Genomic DNA, 24,708 nt, shown 5'->3' with positions numbered 1-24,708 from the left:
TCTTCATATGTGTGATACAATGTATAAAATTCGGTTAAATTACGGTTGCGAATGGAGCGAATGATAAATAAATGCAACAAACTGAAAAATGCTATTTATTTCTTGTTGTTGCCTCGAAATTGGAAAAAGGGTTCAAGTTTTACACACGTATCAAAGAATCTACATTAGTTTTTGAAGCCCCTAGTACAGCGATTTCCACATGTATGTATGCCTGTATGGTTGAAAACAGGAATTCGATATATTTTTTCTTTCCTTCGAATGTGTGTAACGAAATTGAAATTTTCCCCTGTGTATTTTTGGTTGCGGGTGTAAGGCATACTAAAGCATTGACATTACACGAAATTGGTTGATGGGTAATGATGTTGCTGAAAATGTTAACTTATTGCCTCTTGATTAATTAAATTTGCCATATTAGTTTTTTGCACGAGGAAAACATACTCGTAAACATTATGCCAACACATAGTTGGCTATTTTCAAAAGTGTTAATGCTACAGCCGCCTACACATACTCATTGGATTCTTAGATTACGCACAATTTTATTGAAGTGACGCAATGCGTCAAAATTCACTAAATTGAACCAAACTTTAAATGAATACTAGACTACTTTACGAGGTAATAAATTCGATATGTGACTAACTCTTAGCTCCGGTTTGAATATGCCAATTCGTATGCAAAACCATGATATTAAATGTTTCCTTGATAAGCAAATTTTAACATCGTTTTGTTTATGGCCTTTTCTCGTCCAGCTGTGGACCAATGACGGAATTTAATAAATGCGTGCTGGATATAAACCAAATTTTTTAGTTCAAACCGAAAAACTAATCGAATTTGGATCTCATTTTCTGACATAAGTTCGAAAAAATCGTTGCAATACCGCCATTTCCCAAAGAGAAGCATCTCATTTCATCGATAAGTGAATCCACTTTCAAGCAAAAGCGAAAAATTCAATGAATAATTGGCATCCATTTTTAACGAGATCATTGCTGGTATTTCGTCGTCGTCGTCCGATTGCCATGTTGAATTTATAAGCCATTAAAATGTTGTACGGGCGAAAGAGAAAGAAAAAAACAACTCCAAATAAAAATCTGTATATTATGTGAGAGCACGAAACACACTTGAGTGTTCATAAAATTTCTTATTTAATGGCACTTGACTTTCTCAAGCATTTATTTATTCGAGGCGAATTTCATCTGAATTGCCTACGCAGGGCGATGCAGATAGGACTCGTTAATCGAAAATGAAATACGATAAAAGGAGAAAGAAACGTCCGACCGACCGACCGACCGAAAAAAGGAACGAGATAAAACTGCGGCAAAAGGCACTAAGGTGACGTGCGCGCGCGCGGTCCATCCATGAATGAAACAATTTGAATTTCAAAAGAAAACCAAAGTGGAGTTGGCTCGTTACGCGTTCGTCATCGCAGCCAACGGAAAATGTAATAGATTTATATCGGTCGCGTCCGCCATATTTCTTTCATGGAATTCAACTAAAAGACTTGAGCGCTCGTCGTAAAGTTTGTTTTAATTTGTTCACCTTTTTTTTTATTTCTTTTCACTGTTTCAAAGTTACGATGTCAATTTATATTTATGATGACCTGAAAAATCTATTCAGTTCGCCATACTTATGTGTGTGTGTGTGTGTGTCACAACTTTTAATTAGTTCTCGAACCTATTTTTCGTGGTTCAAAAAAGTCCAATTAAAGCATTTTCATGGAATATTTAATTTTTCAAACAGAAAATTGCACAAAATTAGAGCAATTGAAGGAATTGCTTTTGTTCAATATGAACAAGTTCTATCTACCTTTGGCTAATTTACAAACTGTGTGCGTTCCATTCATAAGACTGTCCCTAGTGCGCCAATTAAAAACGATCAGTTATAGAAGACTATTCATCGAAAGTTCCACCAGAACTTCTGGTCCAGAAGTAGCTCGTGCAGTAAATGAACCGTTGCGACAAACATATTCCCTCAGAATATTTTAGTTTTAAAGTGCAACATAAAGTTTTTTTTTCATATGGAGTTGTTGTTGTAAACTCTATATGAAAAAAAATTCATGTTGCACTTTGAAACTAAAACATTCTGAGGGAATTTGTTTGTCGCAACGGTTCAAATATAAGCTCGAATTCAGTTCAAACATGTGTGTATACCTTGAAGTGTGAATATTGCCGGCATTCATATCAAATTACTCTATTTAGTTTGATTTAAACGTTTTAAATTATACTATTCAATGGTGAGAGAGAAAAAAGTACGCCCCATTTTTTCCCTTTTCATTCAAACACTCTATTAACATCATATTCAATCAATACGGTGATGAAACGAATTGAATAAATATTTTGACAATTTGAAAATAATGATTTTAGTTGCGAGAAATCCCACATGGTAACGGGTTACACTCGGCTCAATTATCATATTTATTGATTTCATTCTTCTTTTTTTTCATCATCATTCGCTCAATTCACAATGATTATTAAACATTCACGAAGAAAAAAACTTTGGACTGTTTCATTCGGTGACAATTGTTACAAAAATTTCATTCCCAGTTTGAACGTCGAAACTGACGCACCAAAAAACTGGTGCCGAAATAAATTGAACACAAATTATACTGTATAATTTTGTTGGTATTGTGTGATAAATTAAACGTTTATTGCTTGATGAGCTACTTTGACGTTTGAATGAGGAAGGAGCTTATAAAAAAAACCAACTCAAACATATGGCAAATGATTTATGATAAATAAGCGAATTAAATGGTGACAAAATATTAAAAAAAACATGGAACAGAAGCACCCATGCATAACCAATGAGCCAATGATGCCATAACGAAGCTTGATTTTCAACTGAAAAAATGAAACAAAAATACGGAAATAATTTGATCGTTCGAATAAACCACAAACCAATTAATGAATACACATTTCTATACAATATGAAACGCCATCATGGCGTCACCATGTCACAATATTTTAATGGATTTTTGTTCCTTGATCAAGCGGATTTTTGGTCAAAATTCCATCAATCAATTCACAGTTTGAACCGAAAATTTATGAAAATGTAATTTTGTGAAGAGGGAATTTAACAAAATGTGTTGAAATGGTGAAGCAACAACATATTTACATGAAATCACATGTTGAAAATGATCTTTTTCTTGTTGAAAAATCAAAATCGAAAAGAATATATAGTCTGAAAAAACGGGCTTTCAATTTCCATCAGTCCAAAAGTCTTTCAAAAGTGTCACAGAAGAGGATATTTTTAGAATATCAAATTGAGTCATCGTCAAAAAAAAACAACCGAAATTAAAAAATACCCAATTTGAGAACGTGAACCATATGGGAGAAAAGCAAATATTTGATTGGCACTGCCTGAGTTTATTGCCAATATTCGTAAATTCGTAATTGTTGGTATGCAATGCTTACACAATTTGTTCCAAAGTATTTTATTTGCGAAGCAAACGAAAGATAGGTATCGATTGATACACTGAAAATAAATGAAATTTTCTTCGATGAAATTCAATAAAATTCGGTGTCTATGCGCTTGTCGTCGTTGATATTTGTCTGCCACACTGTTACGGAAAATGTCTCAGTTGAAAATTGAATTTTGTCAACGCAAATCTTATTTATTATTGAAGCGCGAGACTATTTATCGTCACAGTCAGCAGTTTCCCTACGAATATTGTTGTCGAATAACGATCACGAAATGCTTTTGCAAAATTGGGGTTCGAAATGTGTCTGCATACGCTCGGTTGATGAGGAGATTGGATTTGAAAAATAGAAATGTTAAACCCGAAAAGGAAATAATTGATTTCGCTTAAGAAAGAATCAAATGAATTTTCAACACGTGTTTTTTTTCTCTCTTTTCGGTCTATTTGTCGACAGGTCACAGTCCGTTAGATGGTAAAGATTTCACCGTGGATGGCATCAATGGATTCGGTGGCAAAAAGAAAAAGAAGAAGAGACGTCACAGTCGCACCATATTCACTAGCTATCAATTGGATGAATTAGAAAAAGGTAAGGATGATTCCGATGCATACGTTTCATATTTGATGAACTTTGGTTTTTCTTGATAATTCCTCAGCGTTTAAAGATGCCCATTATCCTGATGTCTATGCCAGAGAAATGCTATCGCTCAAAACTGATTTGCCCGAGGATAGAATACAAGTAAGTGATTTTATATTTTCAGTATGCATTTCATAGAACAAAAAAAAACAACAAGGAAAAAAATCTGTGCTTAAAACAAAGGCAAATTATTACCTCAAAAAGTGAAGCCTTTCATTTCAACTGTCAATTAGTAAATTAAATTATTAAAAAAAATGTAAATAGCAGAGCATCGCATAAAGCACGAGAGAATAAGAAAAAAAAAATCGGTGTGAAGAGCAGTCACAAGAGGTAAAAAAAAGGAGATGAAGAAAAAAAAATACCACGCGATAAAACCCACTTATCTGAGGCTCTTTTTTTTTGTTTGACGAAATGTGCCTTTGATGTGCGCACGAAGAGAAGTTTGCAAGTAATTTAATATTTCTGCACACGCATTCAATTTCGTTTCACATTTCGTCGCCTCCAGTCTACCTATCTCCATCGTTACAAACTAATGGCACAACAAGACGAATAAACTTAAACCATTCCGTCTTTGTCCAATGAAGAATGAAGATGGAATGGTGTTGGTATGTGTGCTTGTGTGTGTGTGCGCGCGCGCGAAAAATTGGTTTATAAAATAATCGTGGCATTTTTTTTATTCGCTTCAAAGAGATTTTTACAAGAGAGCAAAACGAAAAAACAAATCAAGTTGAATAGAATTGAACCAATTTACGTGTGAGCACGCTAAAAATAAATGCCAAGTGCAAATTATGCAGACAATACGCGCACGAACACATACACACCTTCTCACTGCCAAAAGCCTTGGCAATTTGATCAAGGCACAGAATTTTGAATGAATCGAACGCTAAACAAACAGAAGACAAAAAGGATTCCAAGGCGATGAAATGCGGCAAACAAGCTGCCTATTAAACTAAAGAAGGTGTTGAATGTTGGCAAAATAATAATAAAGAAAAAAATGGCTGCCGATTGGAATGGTATGTTTGCGCCGCATCGTTACCCATTGCTTTAGCGTGGGTTTGAAGGGAAAAAAACGATTATCAGCTCGTTGGATTTCATTATTTCTGATGTTTTTTTTCTTCGTTTTCGAATTCTTTTATATTTTGCAAATATTCTTCCTTTGCTTTTTTCCCTTCAAATTAAAAATCTGCTTTATCAGAGCGTTTTCATGAGAAATAATCGGCTAATTCATTTGCCGAAAGAAGAAGAAGAAGAACGCAATTTCCAAACGAATGTAATTTGTTGAGCGTCAAACACAAAAACAAATTTACTCGATGAAAAAAAATGCTATTTATTTCGAAAAGATTTACAGCGTCTTTTGTGCGATGTATATAAGTGGGATGCAGGCGCACGGTGGCTTCCACTTTTGTCAATTTTATAATTCAATTATACAGTTAGCATGGTACTTTGCGATATAACAAGCGCCATTTTCCAATTTCCTTCGCACAAATATATCTCATTATCGTACTTTGTCACTCCTCAGTCTTCTTCGTTGTCGTTGTCGTCGATGGTTCAGCATGACTTCCAATGTGGATTAGAGCGAGTGTACTTCACCGTTACCGAAAAAGAAAACACTTTTTGACGCACACGCTTGCCATCGAATTTAGAGAGAATTTTGGGCGAAACGTTTGCATTCATGATTTATATAAACCTCCCTTCGACGCATACATCGCATGCTGTTCGGCTTGCGATGTGCTTCACCCATGTATACATGTACAAATGGAAACAAGCAAAACTCTGAAATTCGATAACAACTTATTACACACGCACTCACGCAATTTCGGCTCTCGCATTTTTCGAACGCACACACAGAATGGTTATGATACGATTCCCAACCATAAACGATCCATAGCCATGTAGCCATGTAACAACAGCCCGCCTCACTGTGACTCGTGAACTCATTCTATATTTTTTTTGAACCAGCATCGAATAGAAGAGAGAAAAAAAGCGACGAACAAAAACATGCAAATCGATTTACTTCTCAAAAATTCGTTCAAACGTTGTCATAGCTGTAATTGTGTGGCTACTGTTTCAATTTTGAAAGCAAACGAACAACGAGCAACAACAATAACAGACGAAAAAAAAACTCTGTGCAAGCAGCCAGCACATTTTGGTTGGCGACGATGCAAATTGGATAGAAGTCGAGAGTGACAAAAATGTGCTGGTTGCAGGCAAAAATCTCGCAAAGCACATACAACCGCAAAGCAGTTTTTGCCAGTCTAGCCCAATGAAGTATTGATTTTAATTGCAAAATTGTTAATTTGGAAAAACGCACCGAGCAAAAGCATCGAAAGAGAGAGAGAGAGAGAGAAACGAACCGAAATGGGAACCGATCGTCAAGCAAAAGAGGTTCACTTTTTTCCTCGTTTTCCTTTTCGCTTCAATGGTTTCTGTCTGCCAGGCATGCGACTACTGTATCACGATTCAAGCGTGTATGTGTTATTTCCGTTGTGTAGGATCCTTAAATTGGGTTGTCATATACACTTGTAACTGAATGTTCGGTCCAAAAATGAAGCGAAAGTGCTGTTTTGCATACATTAATTTCGCCCTTTTCCTAAACACACTATTCTGGCACAACGAACCGAAAACTCATCCGAGAGCCAGTGCAAGAACGAGAGAGAAAAATGGTGGCACCGAAAAACTTTTGTTCTTTACATCACATTCCATAATAACGGGTCCTGAAAAAAGGTACTTAGCTCAGAGCGACCAATCATAAATTTTAATTTTGTTGGACACAACCAAATTAAGAGCAACGTCAACGAATGACACGCAATGGGTTCACACTTTTTGTGTGGGGGATTTTTGGGCGAACACAAAAATTTCAATCGACCGAGAAAGAAAGAAAAAAACGTGTGTTGAAGGTGAAACACAATGGCATGCACAAATAGGCTCAAACTTGAATTTTAATTGATTCCGAAGTTAATGACTGAAAAATTGCGCTGTCATTTGTTTTTACAGTGAAGAAACTTGATTTGGGGCTGCGAGTGTAATTCTATCGGTTTGAATTGCCTCGCAATATTTGGACGTCTTTTAGTCTACCCAAAAGAAAGAAAAAATTCGATTCGTCGAAGAGAAAACGCCGTTCAAATTGGATCCTAATGGAGACGAAACAAACGGCTTTGTTGAACTGAATAAGCAATATAAAGACGCAAAAATTCGGCACGAAGAGGGAGAGTGAGTGAAAGAGAAGAAAAAAACCCGAAGCGAGTGAAGTGTGCACAAAAAGCTAAGCATCGTCTCCGTTGTTGTTGGCTAACAACACCAATTACTTCATCATTTCCTTTTTTGTTTGTGTTTATGTGTTTCGCTGCTTCTCTTCGGGATGTGAATGTATTGATGTCGCGCGCACAGCGTCTTCTATGTATAATTTATATATTTATTGCATTATTCTATTTCCATCTTGTACATACGCTGGCGTAAATTTCTATTCGTGTGCTAGCTTGTTTGTCGTTGTTCCGTGATGGTGGTTCGTTGCGCACAAAAAGACATGAGATCATTTCGTTTGGGTTTTATTGCCAAGCTCGAAGCAATATTCCGTTGAAGCTTTTGTGAATTGAGAGCTGAGTGCCAATGTGCCAACAAAAATCCAGTGTATGAAATGTGTGTTCGGACGAAATGTCTGCATCAATGCGAAATGCGGGTGAAAATCGAGAGCTCCATGCATACACAACAACCGCCATAAAATATTTTGTTGTTGCTGTTGAACAACACGAAAAAGAGCTCCCTCTCCACCCAGTACAAGCACCAAAATTGAATGCGTTGTTGAAGACTCGCTGCCTTTTGTGTGTATTACAACGGCAACGACAACGACGAAAACGACAGAGCAATGCATGAGCACAATCTCTATCCCCCTTTAATTTGGTACTCTCATCTCCATCTCCATTGAGGTTCGAATTTGCGAATATCGAAAAAGGAAAAACGTTGTCATGGCAATAATAAGGTTGGTCCTGCTACTTAAGTATACAGGCATTTTAAAATTGCTATCATCATTGTCAAGCGGCGAATGTCGTTGTTGTTTAACTGCAACTCCCCTTCTCTGCCTCTTGCCGATACCGCCGCCGTTTCCGTTGCCGTCGCAACACTCATTCAGCAGTCGCTCGGTCGGTACGCATGCATGCAACCGTCATCATCATCATCATCATCATCATCATCATTTCGAAACCGATTGGTGTCGTATTCTGATTGCCACAGAGAATGAGAGTCAAACGAAAATCCGAAAGAGTGTGTTACATTGCTTCGCATTCGCCCGAATCACATTGAACACAAATCACGTGCGCGCATGTCAAAATTTTGCAATTGGATTGAAGAATCGCTTTCAACCAAAAGAAAAATGGCAAATTGGCATATTCCTATGCGTTTTTTTTTCATTCTCTTCGACTAGTTTGCATTCTTCATTGTCTCCTTTGATGGATTTTAATAAGCCATGAGCGGGGAATAAAGACATCTTCACGATGAAAACGAGACGCGCTAGGCGAAATTCATTATCTGTCGTAAAAAAATTCGATCGATTTTCTATAAAACATTTTTATTATGAAAATCTTCGTTATTTTTTGCTCAAAAAGAATTACAACGAAATAAAAAAAAATCTCCAGAGAGAAAGAGACTCACAGACTTTAATCAACTGTGAAAAACGAATAAAACCGTGAAATTTTCATTCACTTGCAAAATGCATTATAAAATGGCATGAAAAATCGGAATCATAACTGCTATTTAACTGATCAATGCCCTTCAATAGCATTTCATTTGGATGTTTGCTCTTAAACAGTGGCAATATTCATAATAATCGCGTCAGTGGCCAGCAAACAAATCTCTTGGATTGTGGTACGTGTGTCTGTATGCACTGTGAACAGTGTCAGGCATTTGAATACCCTAATTTTTATGTTTGGTTGTTAAATGGTTTGTAACTTGTTGGTTTTTTTGTTGTTGCTGTTGTGCGCACCGAAACACGAGCGCATCGATAGAGAGAGTGAAAAAAAACATTGTTATAATCTTATTCGCATTGCGACCCCTCATCGAAATCCATGAGCGCACACACACACACACACGTTATATACATGCTATAACATCATGTTGTTACATTGTGTACTAAAACAACTATTTGAGGGTCGTTTGTTGCTCACTCAGCCCATAATCGTTCAAACTATACTTCATTCTCTGGGAGGAAGAAATGCTCTTGCTTCCAAATCGCTTGTTTAGTGCGTGAAAATGGAAAGTAATGTACTCAATTCACCGATTGTCGGTTAAACATACATGTATACATCGTAAAATGATGAAACTGATGATTGCATTGGCCCAAAACATTGATCCCATTCGATCCGGGTTTTGTTCGAGTTGCAAAATGTTCACACATCGTTTGCAGCGTGTTCCGATCTATCCATTTGTTCAAGTGGATGATGCTCCATGCCGTATGTGCATTCTCGACGAACAAATTTCATTGTAGACGATACTCTCTAGAGACGTGCAAAGCACAGAGTGAGAACTTCACAGTTTCATGTTTATGCTCTCCAGAGATTTAAAATTAATTTACTGAATTATCTATTTATGGGATCAACACACACACACACACACACACACACAAAAACATGCAACATGATGCGTGCGAAAATCTTGCACCGCGCGCGCGCGCGTACACACACGCGTTTTTATCATTTTTCTTTTTATTTGTTGGTAAATAAATCCACTAAAGTGTTTTTCTCGCTCTCTCCAAAATGTATACGGGATTTGTGTTAAGGGTTAATTTTGTGCTAAGTGGCGTAGAAAAAAAAACAACGAAAGAAGGCAAGATGCGAACGAAACTGCAAGTGCACTGTACACTTGCGGGGGTTGAATGAATGCGTTGGCAGCACACGACATGCGCTGCGTTCATAACAACATTTTAACATTATTTGCGTTTAAGCACAACAAATTCGATCGACTAATTGAATTACCCGAATTTAATGGCATTTTGTTGTGAGTTTAAATTGTGATTTATTGCGGCTAAAATGTTTGCTCTCTTTATGGTGAAACATGAAATTAGAACAGTGATTTAATTTTTGGGCACATTTTATGTTTTCAACTTAAATCGTCCAGAAGAAAATTCAACATTTCTTCTTTTTATGATGAATTATTTCATTTTTCAAGCGTAACGCATTAACAATTTTCAAAATTTAAATTTTCACACTTGAATGAGTATGGCATGGCTCAAGTTTTGGTGCACTTGCCAACAAAGCAACTATCCGAATAAAATTATGCATTACAATTTAGAAGAAAGAAAAAAAAACGAAACATACAAGTCATCTTGCACAAGAGTGTCTGTCGCATGGGATGCTTCTTACGACGGCGAATACACTTGAAATTAATTACATGTCATTTGTTAAGCAAATAATCGGAACGGCAAGCTTCGTCTATATTTATGCGGTTTCATTGGCATCTATTGTAGAAATCGTAGTTCATCGAAAGTGTTCAACAAGTCAAATATTATTCTTCCTCTTTCACAACGCACAATCATTTCTCGTGTTTTTTTGGGTAATTTTGTCGTTGCAATCGAACCGAATATATATTTATTATCCGGGGCCCTTGGAATTTCATTCGTCATTGTTGAGTGTCGTCGTTTTGTCTAGGCGTCAATCGTGCGCCCTATAAAACTACACCAAAATATAACAAGCCAGTTAAAGATAATAAAGAGAGCTGTTGTTGTTGTTGTTTTTCCATCGTATTTGAACGTGAACCTCGATCAAGACAATGGACTCGATCGTAGAATTGGAGTAACACAGTATGTTCCTCTGTGAGCCATTGATAGAGAAACAGAACAGGAAGAAAATTAAAATTAAACACACAATCATAATAACAAAAGATACTAAAATATTGTGCAATTGCAATGGTTTCCTCTTCGTCTGCTCCGTTCTTTTCCACCAAATTCGGCTCGACTTTGTTTGTTTGGTGTAAATGAATGCTGACAAGCACCATCGTTTGAAGGCCATCGTTTGTTATTGTTAATATTTTTCATTCGTCTCTTCATTCACACTCTTAACCACAATTTAGCATTTTTAATCTATGTGATAACACACTTCCCGCTAGAGGAAAAAAAATATAAATAAATATTTGGCTATTCAATCGAAACAACAAGAAGACTTCAGAATAGACACACGAACGAGAAAAAAAAACGAATCGGAATTTAGTTTATGGCCTAATTGAGCTGTTGTTATATCAGAGCTGACAACATTCAGAATACCAAATATTTGTTGATTGTGAGACAGCATATATGCGTTTCGGGTCGATTCAGCTGCGCCTTTCCATCGTGCTTTATTTGCCATTGAATCGAGTAAATTGTTAATTACGACCGTGTTTACCTTTTACGTCCATGGCAGCTCTGAGCACCGAAAGAGGGCCGGCCAACGAATTGAAAGAAAAAATCCGAATTTTATAGCGTTTTTCGCCTCTGCAATTACCCATTCAAACAGTAAACGTGATCAATTTTTACTTTCTGTTTGTTTCATTAGTAATTTCTCCGCCATTTTCGGACACAGCGCGATGTGAAAAGCCCGTATGAATTGAATAACCTTTGCATGATGTATTGAATTCGAATTGAATAGGCCGCACGATTGTGCTATCCGCCCATTAACGCTATAATTGAATTAAAATTTTATTTGGTTAATTTAATTGCTGATTAATGGGCTGATCAATTGACTGATTGATTGATTGATTGAGTGATTAACGTGCTTACCTGAATGACGACGACGACGACGATGATGATGATGATGATGGAAATATGCTACGCATATGTATAATTATTTTATGGCCTTTCAAATTTTCGACTCGCGAATGGGACTATACCATAACCAAAAGCGGCTGTCGAAATAGAAACCCACTATTTTGGTTACCATATGGCTGGCATCTTTAATATGCCAGCTTTTGTTCCAATTCCTATGATGATTTCGTTGAGGTGCTAAATATGTAATGATTCTAGACACTTGAGTTAATATTTGCCTCTCTACACACTTGAAACCGAACAAAACGGAAGAAACAACAGTGAAAAAATTATTTGATATGTTCGTAACAGTTGTATGCATTGGGTAAATATTTATTAAATCGAATTTCAAGTGAGATCGCCCAAAATTGATTTTGTGAAATAGATTTCACCATTTCGATTTGGAATCGTCGATCCGGTAGACTTGAATGCATTCATGGTGTGCTCACCCTGGTGAGGGAAAAAATGTTAGGTAACAATAGGAAAAGCAAAAACAAAGGTTTAGAAGAAGGCTTTTAAATGACGAAAATTTTACAAATTTTTCTCGCAAAACCATTTGAAAATCGTCGGATAACTGAAGAATTTTTCGAAAAATGGAAATATTTCATTGTCAACGTTCGGTGAGAATGTCTGGATCAAGAAAAGGGTTCAGTGCTAATTAGTGTTGAACATTAATTATTGTGAAAACTAAACTCGTTCAATTTTTGTGTGTTATCTGTGAAAAATATTTTGTCGCTGAAGGACGAAGATAAATCTATGTTCATTAATCATTGTCATTCTGCTAATGCGTTAATTGCTTAGCAATTATTCGGTTAGTTATGTCCAAAACTTGGATTTTCAAGTGGCTTCTTGTTACATCGACAGACAATGCTGTCGACTTTCACGAAAATTGGACGTTCGTTTGAAATTTTCTTGTCATTGCACGGTACAGTTCTTTTGGTGAGCCTTTTTTGCACGGTTGGATTTTTCTTGCTCCGTTTCATTGTCTTCAATCTAATTTTGCTCCATTTACAAAATGGAAAATTAATTACACTCCCACAAAAACATTAGCACAGCAACAATCAGGATTCTGGGGTGTTGCAAACGGCATACACAATCATTGTGAACGAAGTCAGGCAAATATGTGAGAGAGAGAGAGAGAGAGAGAGAGAGAGAGAGAGAAAAGCGAAAAAGCGTGTCACAAATGAATGCATACATGCACACACACACACACACACCATGGAAACGTGACGAAAGCAATTTTTGTCAGTGTTGCGCCTTGCCCGGCTCATGCAAACAAAACTGATTGCGCTTGTGTGAGTGCAAAGTGAATTATTTGTACATTGTGTCAATGAAACAATTAATCAAATTGAAAATGGTTTTGTTTAACCAAACAAACTAGCGTGAATGCGAGGTAGAGTTTGTACGAGACGTCTGTCGGTGTGGAGAGAGAGAAAAAAAGTGAAAACAAGTCGTCGTTGTGTATAGTTGCATTGACTGATTCAATGTGCGCCGTACAACGTCAACTCAAACATTTCCCAAATTGATGTTGCTAATGCAAATAAAAATTGGTTAAATGTTTTCGCCTGTACATCGGATACTGTTTCAAATTCGTCTACATTTACAACGCACACAAATTCAAGTGTCTGACAAAGTGAGTCTGTTTGAGCGGTTTTTCCACAATGCTGCTGAGTAAATGCACCGATTTTAGCCGTCAAATTAGAATAATGATTTTATTAGATGTGCATTAAACACAACTTTGTCGATTGATTTTGAAAACAAGGCAATGTTTTGTTTGCATTCAAATAATATCGAATTTGAACTGTTTACATTCGATTCTCGTACGATTCGCTTGGGAATTTCGATGGAAAATCTCATTTTATTGTTTGTTTTATCTTCGAAATTCTCGGTAGATTGACTCGATTTTGCCAACCGCTGCGAGTAAATCCACAATTGTTTTCGAAAGTTTCTCCGTTTAATTTGCAAAATTTACCGTAAACTAGTTGGAATTGGCAATTATTTGCTTAAACTGTTCCAAAGACTTAGGGGCTGTTACAGTGGAAAAGTTTTCACTGCATATTTCCACGAAATCGATTCCCAGTCGGCAAATGGCCTATTTTGGATTTAAATACGCAAATTAATTAAAGACGATTACCATCCAAGTAGAAAATTGTTACCTTGTTTCACCCGGTCGACGTAATTATTAAGTTTGTAGCCGACAATTTGTGTACATAAATTGAGTTGCATTGTTGAAAAACTTGTTAAAATCTAATGATAATGTTTGAATAGATCGCATAACGATATAATGACTTTGGTTTGCTTGACGTCCGTCATAATCGTCGGCGCACATTGCGATAGCATCAGCAGAGACGGAGAGAGAGAGGCAACAACAGCAAAAAATTTCACATTTATTAACAAGGTGTCGGACTGGCGTTCCAAGTGAATTACAATTGATCATTGTCCTCTTCTCGCTTTTCCCGTAATTGATCATCAGAATGCCGACGATTTGCAGTGACTTTCGAAAAAAAAACAACACCACTACCGACTGATTCGAAATCAACGAAGAAAAACACAATTATTTTCATTTCAACACAATGCTCGGTCGCATATTAAATTTATTTCTCGACAAAATAACCGCTTGGTATTCGCACACGCACTCGACACCTCAACGACAGGTTCCAAAACGCAGACAAGTGTGAATGCTTATTATTAGTGCGTTGTTAGCATTTCCTTTTCGCCGTAGTGGACAAAAGAAGAAGAAAAATGGAATTGAATGTTAAAGAAACGAAGATGTCAGGTACATCGTCCATTTGAATTAAAGAAAAATATTTGGTTGGGTTTCTTTTTTTTTGTATTCACAATAAAGAACGCAAATGTCCAATGAATTGCAATATTTAGCTGTTGAGTAACACACAAAGAGTTGGTTATTAATTCGAAAAGTGGTTATTCTTGGAGTACTTTGCACCTGAAAAATTTGATAATTGGGCACGATGATTTGACGAAAAAAAAGAGAGAAGTGAATCCGATGCTCACCTCACTCAAAGCCATTGTTTTGTTCGATATGTTCAAGCACTTTTCCCCGAAAATTCCGATTTCCCTCGTTTTCAAAGGCAATGTGAACATTTCGTGGTGGTTTTAATTCAATGGCATACACACACAAAGAGAGTCGCTACAATTGAATTTTTTTTAGCAAGAAAAGGAAATCACTTGAGCATTATCAAATTAAAAGTTTTTTTTCCCATTGAAATGTCATGAACATGCAACTTTTCGACGAACAAAATAACGATATGGAAAAAAATGTCTTGAATAAAATGAGTTAATTTCGAATTACGTGAAATTATACGTTAATTGTTGAATGAAACGGCTGCACACCCCACAAGTCGTACAGGTTTTATTGGAAAATAAGTGTTGTTCGTTCGTGTGTGCGCTATCATATTCAATTCGAAGCGGCGCAATCAGAGGGAATGCAATTGAAAAATAAATTGCTTTGATCCGCCCATTTTTTTGCGGTTGAAAAAGCGACCAAACGATGTTGAGCACGCTCCGTGTGTTTGATAAAGAAGCCAGCATTCATACAGAGGTGATGGATAATAATAATCATACACTTTATGGTCATATCATAACTTGAAACACAAAATGTTGGTGTGTGACTTCGACACCGAACCATTTCTCCTGGATTCGATTTTATGCCGTCTATATTTTCACGTTACTGAATATATCGTCGTCGTTGTTGGTCGGATGGAAAGTTTTGTCGCACCAAATTAAGTGTCGATAACCACCTATGGTTCACACCGACGATGGATTTGACGGCATCCCTTTATGAACGCAACTGCTACATGGCATACGAAATAAAAGCAATTTTCACTTCTTTTCTTTGCTTAAACGATAACTTATTAAACGTTTATTGCTCACACGTACACATCTTCGGTTGATCGGTGACGACACATTTCAGCCGCTGTGAATGGATGGAACTCTGTTTGGTTTTGAAGGCATTCAATTAGTAGTAATTTAGAATCTCTGCATGAAATGCGGCGCACGAACAAAGCACAAATTGCTTGACAATTTTTGCGCCATCCGCCCATCTATCTATCAAATAATGGCTATTTTCCGATCGGCACTTCGTGCCGACGTGCCGATGAATTGGTTGAACACGTCAAGGAAATAACCATATTCATCGGAGCCCGAAACAAGACAAGATGCATTCAGTATTCAGTAATGGAAATATCTGCGTGTGTGTGTGTGTGTCTCGAAAACAAACGAATTAAATTGAAATGAGAGCGAATCGCATCAACCGGTTTGGAAGTGTATTGACAGGTTGAATGTCATTTGTCTCACATGCATACTCCAGAGATGCAACAGAAAAAAAATCCACTTGGTGATAAGTTGATAAATTCAATTTCGAATTTGAACATCACTCAATAAACAGCTATTAGCAACGCAATATCCTACTGAGCGAGTGGCAAAAAGAGATTCCGTCTGGCGATGACAGTTTACTCGGTTAAGGCATTGTTAACCACAATACAATAATAGAATGATTGGAGAACCAAATTCCGGCAGATGAGAAAACTCGCTTGTGATTTTCATCATTAAATAGAACAATTCATTGTTCCGTTGTATAACAGTGTACAGTTCCAGTGGATGTAACGATAAAATTCCTCGAAATTCGAGGCTCGAATTGATGATATTTTCCCTTTGACTTCACAGTGACAAGAACCGTTGGGTGCATTTTACTATCACACAAATATTCCCACCGTCGAAATATCACAATTATTTTATTTGGTATCAAGGGATCGTCGGATGCTTTTCGTGGAACAAGTGTATACATGAATCCCCTAGTAGTTTATTAAATAGGAACCGTATGCTCACTTTGATAATAATATACTTCATTTATGGCGGTGAACATTCTCACGAATTCCGAATTGTGGTAGCAAAATTGGTGAATTTATGGCACGGGGAATTCGTTCGTAGAATTCATGAGAGTCGATCATCGATTGGGCTTGTCATAAATGGCAATTCGCTGGTACTCTTTCGAATGACAAACTATTTTCAATGCAGTGCGAATGCGTTATTTTAATTTACCAAATCCTGCCACCGCTCACGTTTTGCCAGTATCGTCCCTCGCACCCTCTTTTCAACTATGATTCATTTCACTATTTACTGCATGTCTGTTCGCTAAATGCCTAATAGTGTTTAATAATGCACAACACACGTATCTGTTCACTTCTTTTTCAACCGAGTGCATCAGTATCCTATTTTATAGCTCAACAAACGTCCGCACCCTCTATGTTTTTTCCCGGTGAGAGCACTTGCGCATCGTAACTGAATAGATAACAGTCGATTTGCCGATTTTGTTCACATCACAATTGTGTTTGTGTGTATGTACTCAGGGTTAGCTCATCGAAAATTGATAATGTGCTGACGATCCGACGAAGTATATACTATATGACTTGTGTGAATTGGTAATAAAAGACACTTTTATGTGGTGACCTTTTCACGCAATTTCTGGTCGCTTTACATTCCGATTGGTAGCATTTCACATGAAATTCATCCCATACGCGGCTTTTGCAATGAATTCTTTAAATTTTCAAATGTCAACGGCTGATAACGTTCTGAAATGTTAACGGATAAGATAGATTGTATTTACTGTATTTTTGGAAATGATTGCGATACTTTATCGTCTTGAATTGATTTGGATGAACTAAAAAATCCAATGGATTTCATACATTTTTGTCTCACTTTGAATATATTATTTCTGTATAAAATTTACAAAAGGAAACAAAGGCAAGTAATTGGTTTTAAAATAGGCTATTCTGAATGGCCGATGACGTAACATTGTCCAAGACAAGCGATGAAGAAAGTCACTTAGATAGTATTGAAATTCCATGGCGTATTTTTTTTATTATGAAAATAGTTCCGTGTAAAAGTTTATAAATGTCTAATAAATTCATTGTTTTCCACTTGGCCATTGATCGTTCGTTTGTTCATTCGTTCGTCGATTGCATAACGGCTAATGATTTTATCACTTCAATGTTCAATTATTCACTTGAGCCGTGCTGCTATGAGAGTGCTACGTTTTTCATGCGCTCTTCTTAATTGAATAAATGCGCTGAAGGAGCACAAAAGTGGTGGATAAAATCCAATTTCAAAGGAAGCGAACAAAAAAACTATGATGAAAATCTGCAAATAAAAAAAAAGAAAGCATAAAACGAGAGCGACGAAGAAAAGAAGACGGAAAGAAAGGAAGAAGAAAAAGAAGAAGAAGAGTAAAAAATGTACGGAATGAAGTGCTGAAACGATTTAATTAAATATTGTCGAACAAAAATCGTACGACTCGACATCGCGTTCACATACTCATATTAGAGGCGAATAATTAAACGGTTTATTATGCAAATCACTTTTTACAAAACATCACCAAGTTTCATGTTCGCTCTCTTGTTCACACAATAAATATTTAATGAAATGATAATACGTTGCTTGCACACGGGTTGCTTGCCTCTAAGCAGCGCTGTGCTCACATCTCATTGCCCCGTAATATCTGTGTCGCTGTGTGTGTGTGTGCAGTGCATGTTTTTCGTCGTGCGCGTCGCTCTCATTCTCGTTCACTTTATTTTCATATATTGAGAGTGGTTGAGCTGGTAAATCCGTGTGGCACAAAAGAATAAATCGCCAGCGCCAGCGAATAATCGCTTCGAACAACACACGATTAACGGGAACGGTATTCGTGTGAATAACGGAATTTTCATAATAGGAATTTTTCACAATGTAAAATGACTTTTTCCCATTCGCTCTTCAATACCAAAGTTAGGAAGCACCTTGGAGCCGTCCCATTCATTCCCCGCCTTCACTAAAATCATTTAATTGCATTCATATCTATTTTTTGCGCTCTTGTACACTTTTCTCTAATTTTCCACTTTCTTCCATTTTTCCGCTACAATTTTAATCACAATCAAATTGCAGAAAAAACAACTGAAATTATTACCCGTTTGCTGCTGATTTAATTGACATGAAAATAATCATTTGTTGAATATACACACATATTCCACATCCGAATGGAGTCGACTTTCACCAAGAACCATATTATCCATTCGAACTGATGACTTTCTCGTAATTAAATCATCAAATTAGAAGATAGGAATTTTTGTATAGTTGATTTGGCTCAGTTCATAGCTCATTAGGTTTCTGCTTGGTAGCATCCATTTTCAGAGCCAGCCAGTTGATTCAATGCATTATCAAATTAAACATTTAACGGTCCATATGTGCGCTCGACTCGCCAAATGAAATAATGAATCGATCATTATTTACTTGAATGAACCGAAATTTAACGTACAACGATGGCTCCCAACCAATGATATACTTTTATACTCGCCTTTTGTTTGCATTGATGAATAAATCCTGGGGTCGTGCATCTTCCATATATAGATATCACCACTTATTGTTATAATGATATCATATAATAATAGCATTTCACTTGCTTTTTAACATCCACTTCATTCATTTGGTTTGGTTTGGTTTTCTGTATGTATTCAGAGAACAAAAATAGATGTTTCTCCAATTCTCGTCCACAATTCACACGAAAATAGAACAAAAAATTTGCGAGAAGATTTTCTTTTCATTTTCGTTTTTGTGTTGCCGGGTTAATTTCTTTTTGATTTGTTATTCCAACGTAAAGACAAATCAAAACTATTGAAAATAATGAGCGAAAAAAAAATAAATTTTTCTGTCATTGTATTTTAAATTAGATCGATAGAAAGGATGGGCCGAGTGCACCATTCGTATTTATGGGCTGAAGTGTATCAGCCCGATTTTTGAATCGCTGAATTGTTGAATATCAAATTATTTATATCAAAATATCTTGTTGTTTATCCCATGGGGAGAAAATGTATCGAAATAAATTGTATTTGCAAATTTAGTCGAGAGAAAAGAGGTCGTGAACGAGAGAAATATGGTTTACGAAAAAGGAACAAAAATCGGCAAAGGAGCACAGCTCACACACACACACACACAAAAAAGAACACTAGTTTAATATAATGAGTTGGCATCGAATACGAATATGATGACATCGTCGGTCGTAGCTCTCGAACAGTAGCCGTCCTCCATAACTAGATAATTATATATTATCCTGTTGTATTTCATAGGAGCCGTACAAAATGTCGATTTGCCGATGTGCACGCGACTCTTCACAGTTGGATATCTCATTTGTATTTTTCAAGCGTTCATTTGGCACGGAGTGCACGTTTTGTATGCAGCCAAACCCAAAAAAAAACGCTTGTAAAATAAAAACTGAAACAATATTTTGGTTTGTACAGGCAAAAATTGTTTGCGATCTCACGACAATGAGATCCGTCTGTTTCGGATACACTTTTCGTTCAATAGAATCGGTTCCGTAGGAGTTTCTCACGAAAGAGGCTCATTAAATTGGAAAATCTGTGTATCGTAGCTGTTGCACCTGGTTTTCTTTTTCCAATACTCAAATCAAATTTTCCACCATTGAATTGAAAATTCATTAAATTCAATTACGTCGGCCATATTTGCCAATTCACTTCGTTCGATGGATCCATTTCAAAATGACAAATTGCAACAAAAGCACGACCAAATTGTCCCAATGGCTTTAAAGAAAATATATACAACTATTTTCGGTCGTATGCCTTGCATTGTATTTCGTTTCGTTTCGAATCGGAATCGGAGGAAGAATACATAAGATAATCTGGTGAATTTGAAAGGGATTTCCATTGTGGACACAATTCAAGCAGAAACGAAACCAATGCGACATCAAAAATTGGATCAAACCATATTTTCCGCAAGATATATACATATAAAATCAAATTGGGATGCAGAACGAGACAAAAAAAAAACGAAAAGAAAGAAGAAATGTAATCAACAAATTGACTTTCTGACCAGAGAAGAAAAAAAAACGTCCCAAGACGATGGAAAATGGCCATCAATAATCGTTGTATTTTCTGGGTTTCTGCAATCGCACATAGTGCTTTTCGCAGAATCAATGCATCGATACGATTGGATGGAATAGATTCAATCTCTCTCTGTGTGTTTTTTTTTTTTTATTCTGTCGTACAAAAATCATTCCTCAATGGGAATCCATGCAAAAGAAGTGATCGGAATAACGGTTTTGGTCGTACTGAAATACGAATTCCACTGCGAAAGTACTTGGAACACTTGGAACGATTGGCATTCAGGAAAACCACAGCAGTCAGAGCACTGAACACCAATGATACAAACCAATCAATTTATAAAATGTCACAACATCGGTTTGAATGTAAACGATTTTACGTCCATCGTGTTGGTGTGCACCGCAGTGTGCACGACAAATTTTGTTCACAATCATACCCGTTCATTCGTCGTCGTCGTCGTCAAAATGGATATTACTCAAATTATGTGATTTCCGATTCAATTTATGGATTTGCACATGAGCCGTTTCATTAAACGCATTGCTGCATTCACACCGCAATCGCCGGTGATTCACTTTCCGTGAAAAGGTTTGCTCAGTTACCGGCGGTTACTACAAAATGGAACTAAAAAATCAAAATCAAACAAATGAAACCAATTTTGAAGAAACTAGTTAGTTAGCGGGAGTGAGAGAGAGAGAGAGAGAGAGACAAAAAGTGAGGATTAAAACGATAAGATGTAAATTAAGTGTAGGAACCTCTGCAAATACATCACTTTTCAACGGTTGTAAAAGAGAAAGAATTTTGTACCTTCTCACAGTATAATACACACTTTAGCTGTCAATAGCTCTAATCGCCATTATCGCTATTTTTTATCCATTCTCTCGCCCTTGGCTCCTTGACTACAAAACTGTTTATGCACTTTAGTGCATTCGGTGTCAAGCATACATTCTCTCTCTCTCTCCTAAGTGCGAATAGAACTTTAACAAGTCATCAAAGCGCGCGCAAAGTGCTCTCACCTGAACGCATCAACAAGAATAGGAAGAAACACACTATTTTGCACTCTGTTCACTTGCGACAAGGGTCAGCTCCATGCATTGTATTGTTTATGTGCTGCATACTTTGATAAGAGTCATCCAAACTAAACAGACGCCAGAACCATTTTTCTTATCCCTCTCCGGGTGGATGCTTATCATATAGCTGCGCAGGGGCGAAAAAAGTGACGAAGTCCTTCAAAAGCGCCAAGTGCTATTTGAAGACAAAGCCTCAATGCCTCGACAAACAAACGCTAATGGACTTAAAATCACAGCTGCAAAAAAATGTCGAAGTGTTTATACTTTGTGCTTGGAAACATCTTGACACAAACTTAATGGCGATAATTTTCGCTCTTTTTGACCTCTCATTGTTGAACAGGCTTGTTTTCAAACAGCAAAAATCGAATTTTGAACGGTATGGATTTCAATTTCTTTTTCTTCAATCTAAATATTCAGTTGAGTGAAATACGTGCACATAATCATCTAATTTAATAATAAAGCCGTGTGATGATTCATTTAAATCTCCAATCAAACGAGAAAAGAAAAACGTTCACAAGTGCCATTGAATTACATCCTAATAATTTAAGCCACAACAATCTGACAGTTTCTTTTGTGAGCTGAAAATCTTCAGTTGATTCTTCGAATCGGGAGCTTGTGATGCATCACGATTCTCTCGTTTTGTGGCATGACTAGATAATGAATGTATCGACACTTTTCTGGCTAAACACTTGAACTGACTATTTTGTGAAGTGGCTCACGCTTTGTTCGCTTCTTGCATTCTTCTCTTCTGCGTCTTCTCCTTTTTTGGAGAATGAAATGCGTTTGGTGTGTGCGCTTACATCAAATTCCAAGCTTTCTTTTTCTTTTTCTTCTTCTTCGTCTTCGTTCAATTTCCTTTTCATTTGATTTAAAAGCCAATGTTATTAGGCGCTATAAATAGGTAATAAATTCTCTTTTGATTCGAGTGAATTTTCTCGGTACGAAACACTTGATTTTGGTGTGCTTATGAGTGAGAGACCAACATCGTTGAATGATGCAGCAAGACCACCATCGATTTACACACACACACTCAACATCTAAATAAATACATTTTTGTTTAATTTAATAATTACCAGTTTAATTTGTTGCCCATGAATTGGCGTCGGCATGTCTCTGTAACGCCAAATCTTTCTTCTTTACCAATATTTACCTTTTCGAATTCGATGAGCACTATCTGTATGAGTTCCAAGAGAATTGATCAGAAAAAAGTCATTTACGAACAACTTAACGGGCAAAACAATGAACGTGTGATTTTATGCGTATAAAAACGTCAATATAGTTTGAAGCGTCGTTAAAATTGCTGTGGCTTTGTTTATCGATCTGAAAGTCGCCTTATTAATTAATAAAGCCAAATAACTAATCAACAATAAACAATTTGTGTGTCTGTGCGTGCGTGTTGACCTCAAACCGATTGACGCATCAATAACGATTTAGTAAGGAACAAAGCCTTGAATAAGGTCTTTGAGCCACGAACACAGCGCACATAATAATATTCAGATGGAATTCGTCGAAAAATCCAATAAACACCACACTCAATTCAGTTTGTCAGCCATTCAGTGCGGATTAGTTAATTATGAGGGAGCCAAAAATGTGCTTCCACATTGGAATTTCAATCGTCTTACGGCGAGAAATATTTTTACAATTTATTGTATAAGTTGATAATGCAATAATTCGAGCTACAATCCCATCGATTTTGAGACCGAAATGGAAACACGGAAAGCCGTTCATTGGTTGTGTGGATGAAAAAGAATTATAAAATGGTGCTTTTGTTCAATATGGAACTCTCTTCAGACGCAAAGTTAATTTGCTGGCTATATTGCCTTCTAATGAAATTGCACTGCTAAATATCTGGGATTAAGTACAGCGATCGCATTCTATTTGATGTGGTGGAAAAGAAACGCGTACAAAAGACGAGAGGGTATTATGGATAGCATGGGGCGAAACGAAAATAGCGACGTATTTTCAACAAGCAGAATTAATAACTTCGGCCCCTTCATCGTATCGTATCGCTTCGTTCCGTTTCGTTTCAACATTTGCACCGTTAATGCCGTATTTATGAGTCATGCTTTAGAATTTTAATGCCTATTTAAGTTTGACAACATCGTGGCTGCAACCGAGTATATTACCAGCAAGAGACAACGGCTCTCGAAATTTATTGCCTATGTCTACTACAAATAAAAAGAACTGGTTTTGGCTTTACGGATTAAATTTAATTGAATAATTCTATTCATATTCTAATCGAAATTGGCATTTAAACGTTGATCGACATATTGCCAATGGTTGTCTTTGGTTGGGTGATATGAAATTAATGGGCATCCGGTGATGCTTTTTTGCCATGTGCATTTATCACACGGAATCAAGAAAAAGTCACGCGAATGCATGAAAACCAAATCAGTTTCAAGCCATCAGTTGTACGGAAACTTGTTTCGAAACACAACGCGTATTACAAGTCAAATTGGCTGTTTGACGTTGTAAAACTTGACGATAAAATCAAAAACATTGTGTCGCGAAGTAAAATTATAAATACTATTTAAATTGACATTTTATCAAGTTTTCGATTGGAAATCAATGTTTTCGCGGATTTACACATGATTTTTTTTTATTTTGAACCAACCGTTTTTAATTGAATGAACAGAAAAAAAATAATCCATGGATTTTATGAATACTTATAAAATGTAGCGTTTTCCCAACGAAATACATACAAAAACAATTTAAACCGTTGGCAAGTCGTAAAAGAGCAAAAACCGCAAACAAATATGATTAAATTAAATACGCGTATGCATTCATTAGGCAAGTGTACGACACCCGAACGAGATTCAATTTGAATACATTCATATTTCAATTTATATTGTATTTTAGACAGTGTAAAATACACCCGACGAATGTGTAACAAATAGTTTTGAATATCGTTAAAACAACCATTTCGGTCGTCATTTTTCCGAAAGGCTCAC

At 36.6% G+C, this 24,708-nt stretch overlaps 1 protein-coding gene across 5 annotated transcripts in view; it reads left to right on the top strand.

Annotated features, from left to right (window-relative positions):
* Positions 1-24,708, top strand: part of LOC129567973 (visual system homeobox 2-like) — a 46,778-nt gene that overhangs the window by 16,089 nt on the left and 5,981 nt on the right. For all 5 annotated transcript variants that reach the window (XM_055445443.1, XM_055445432.1, XM_055445412.1 and 2 more), the window contains 2 exons: positions 3,864-3,995; positions 4,063-4,145. In XM_055445443.1, coding sequence (XP_055301418.1) covers positions 3,864-3,995; positions 4,063-4,145 — 215 coding nt within the window. The remainder of the gene's footprint in view (positions 1-3,863; positions 3,996-4,062; positions 4,146-24,708) is intronic.

This window comes from Sitodiplosis mosellana, unplaced genomic scaffold (assembly GCF_009176505.1).
Source record: "Sitodiplosis mosellana isolate CC-2019 unplaced genomic scaffold, AAFC_SMos_1.0 Smas_scaffold_1, whole genome shotgun sequence".
Taxonomy (NCBI): Eukaryota; Metazoa; Arthropoda; class Insecta; order Diptera; family Cecidomyiidae; genus Sitodiplosis; species Sitodiplosis mosellana.
This window is presented reverse-complemented; position numbering and strand designations above follow the sequence as displayed.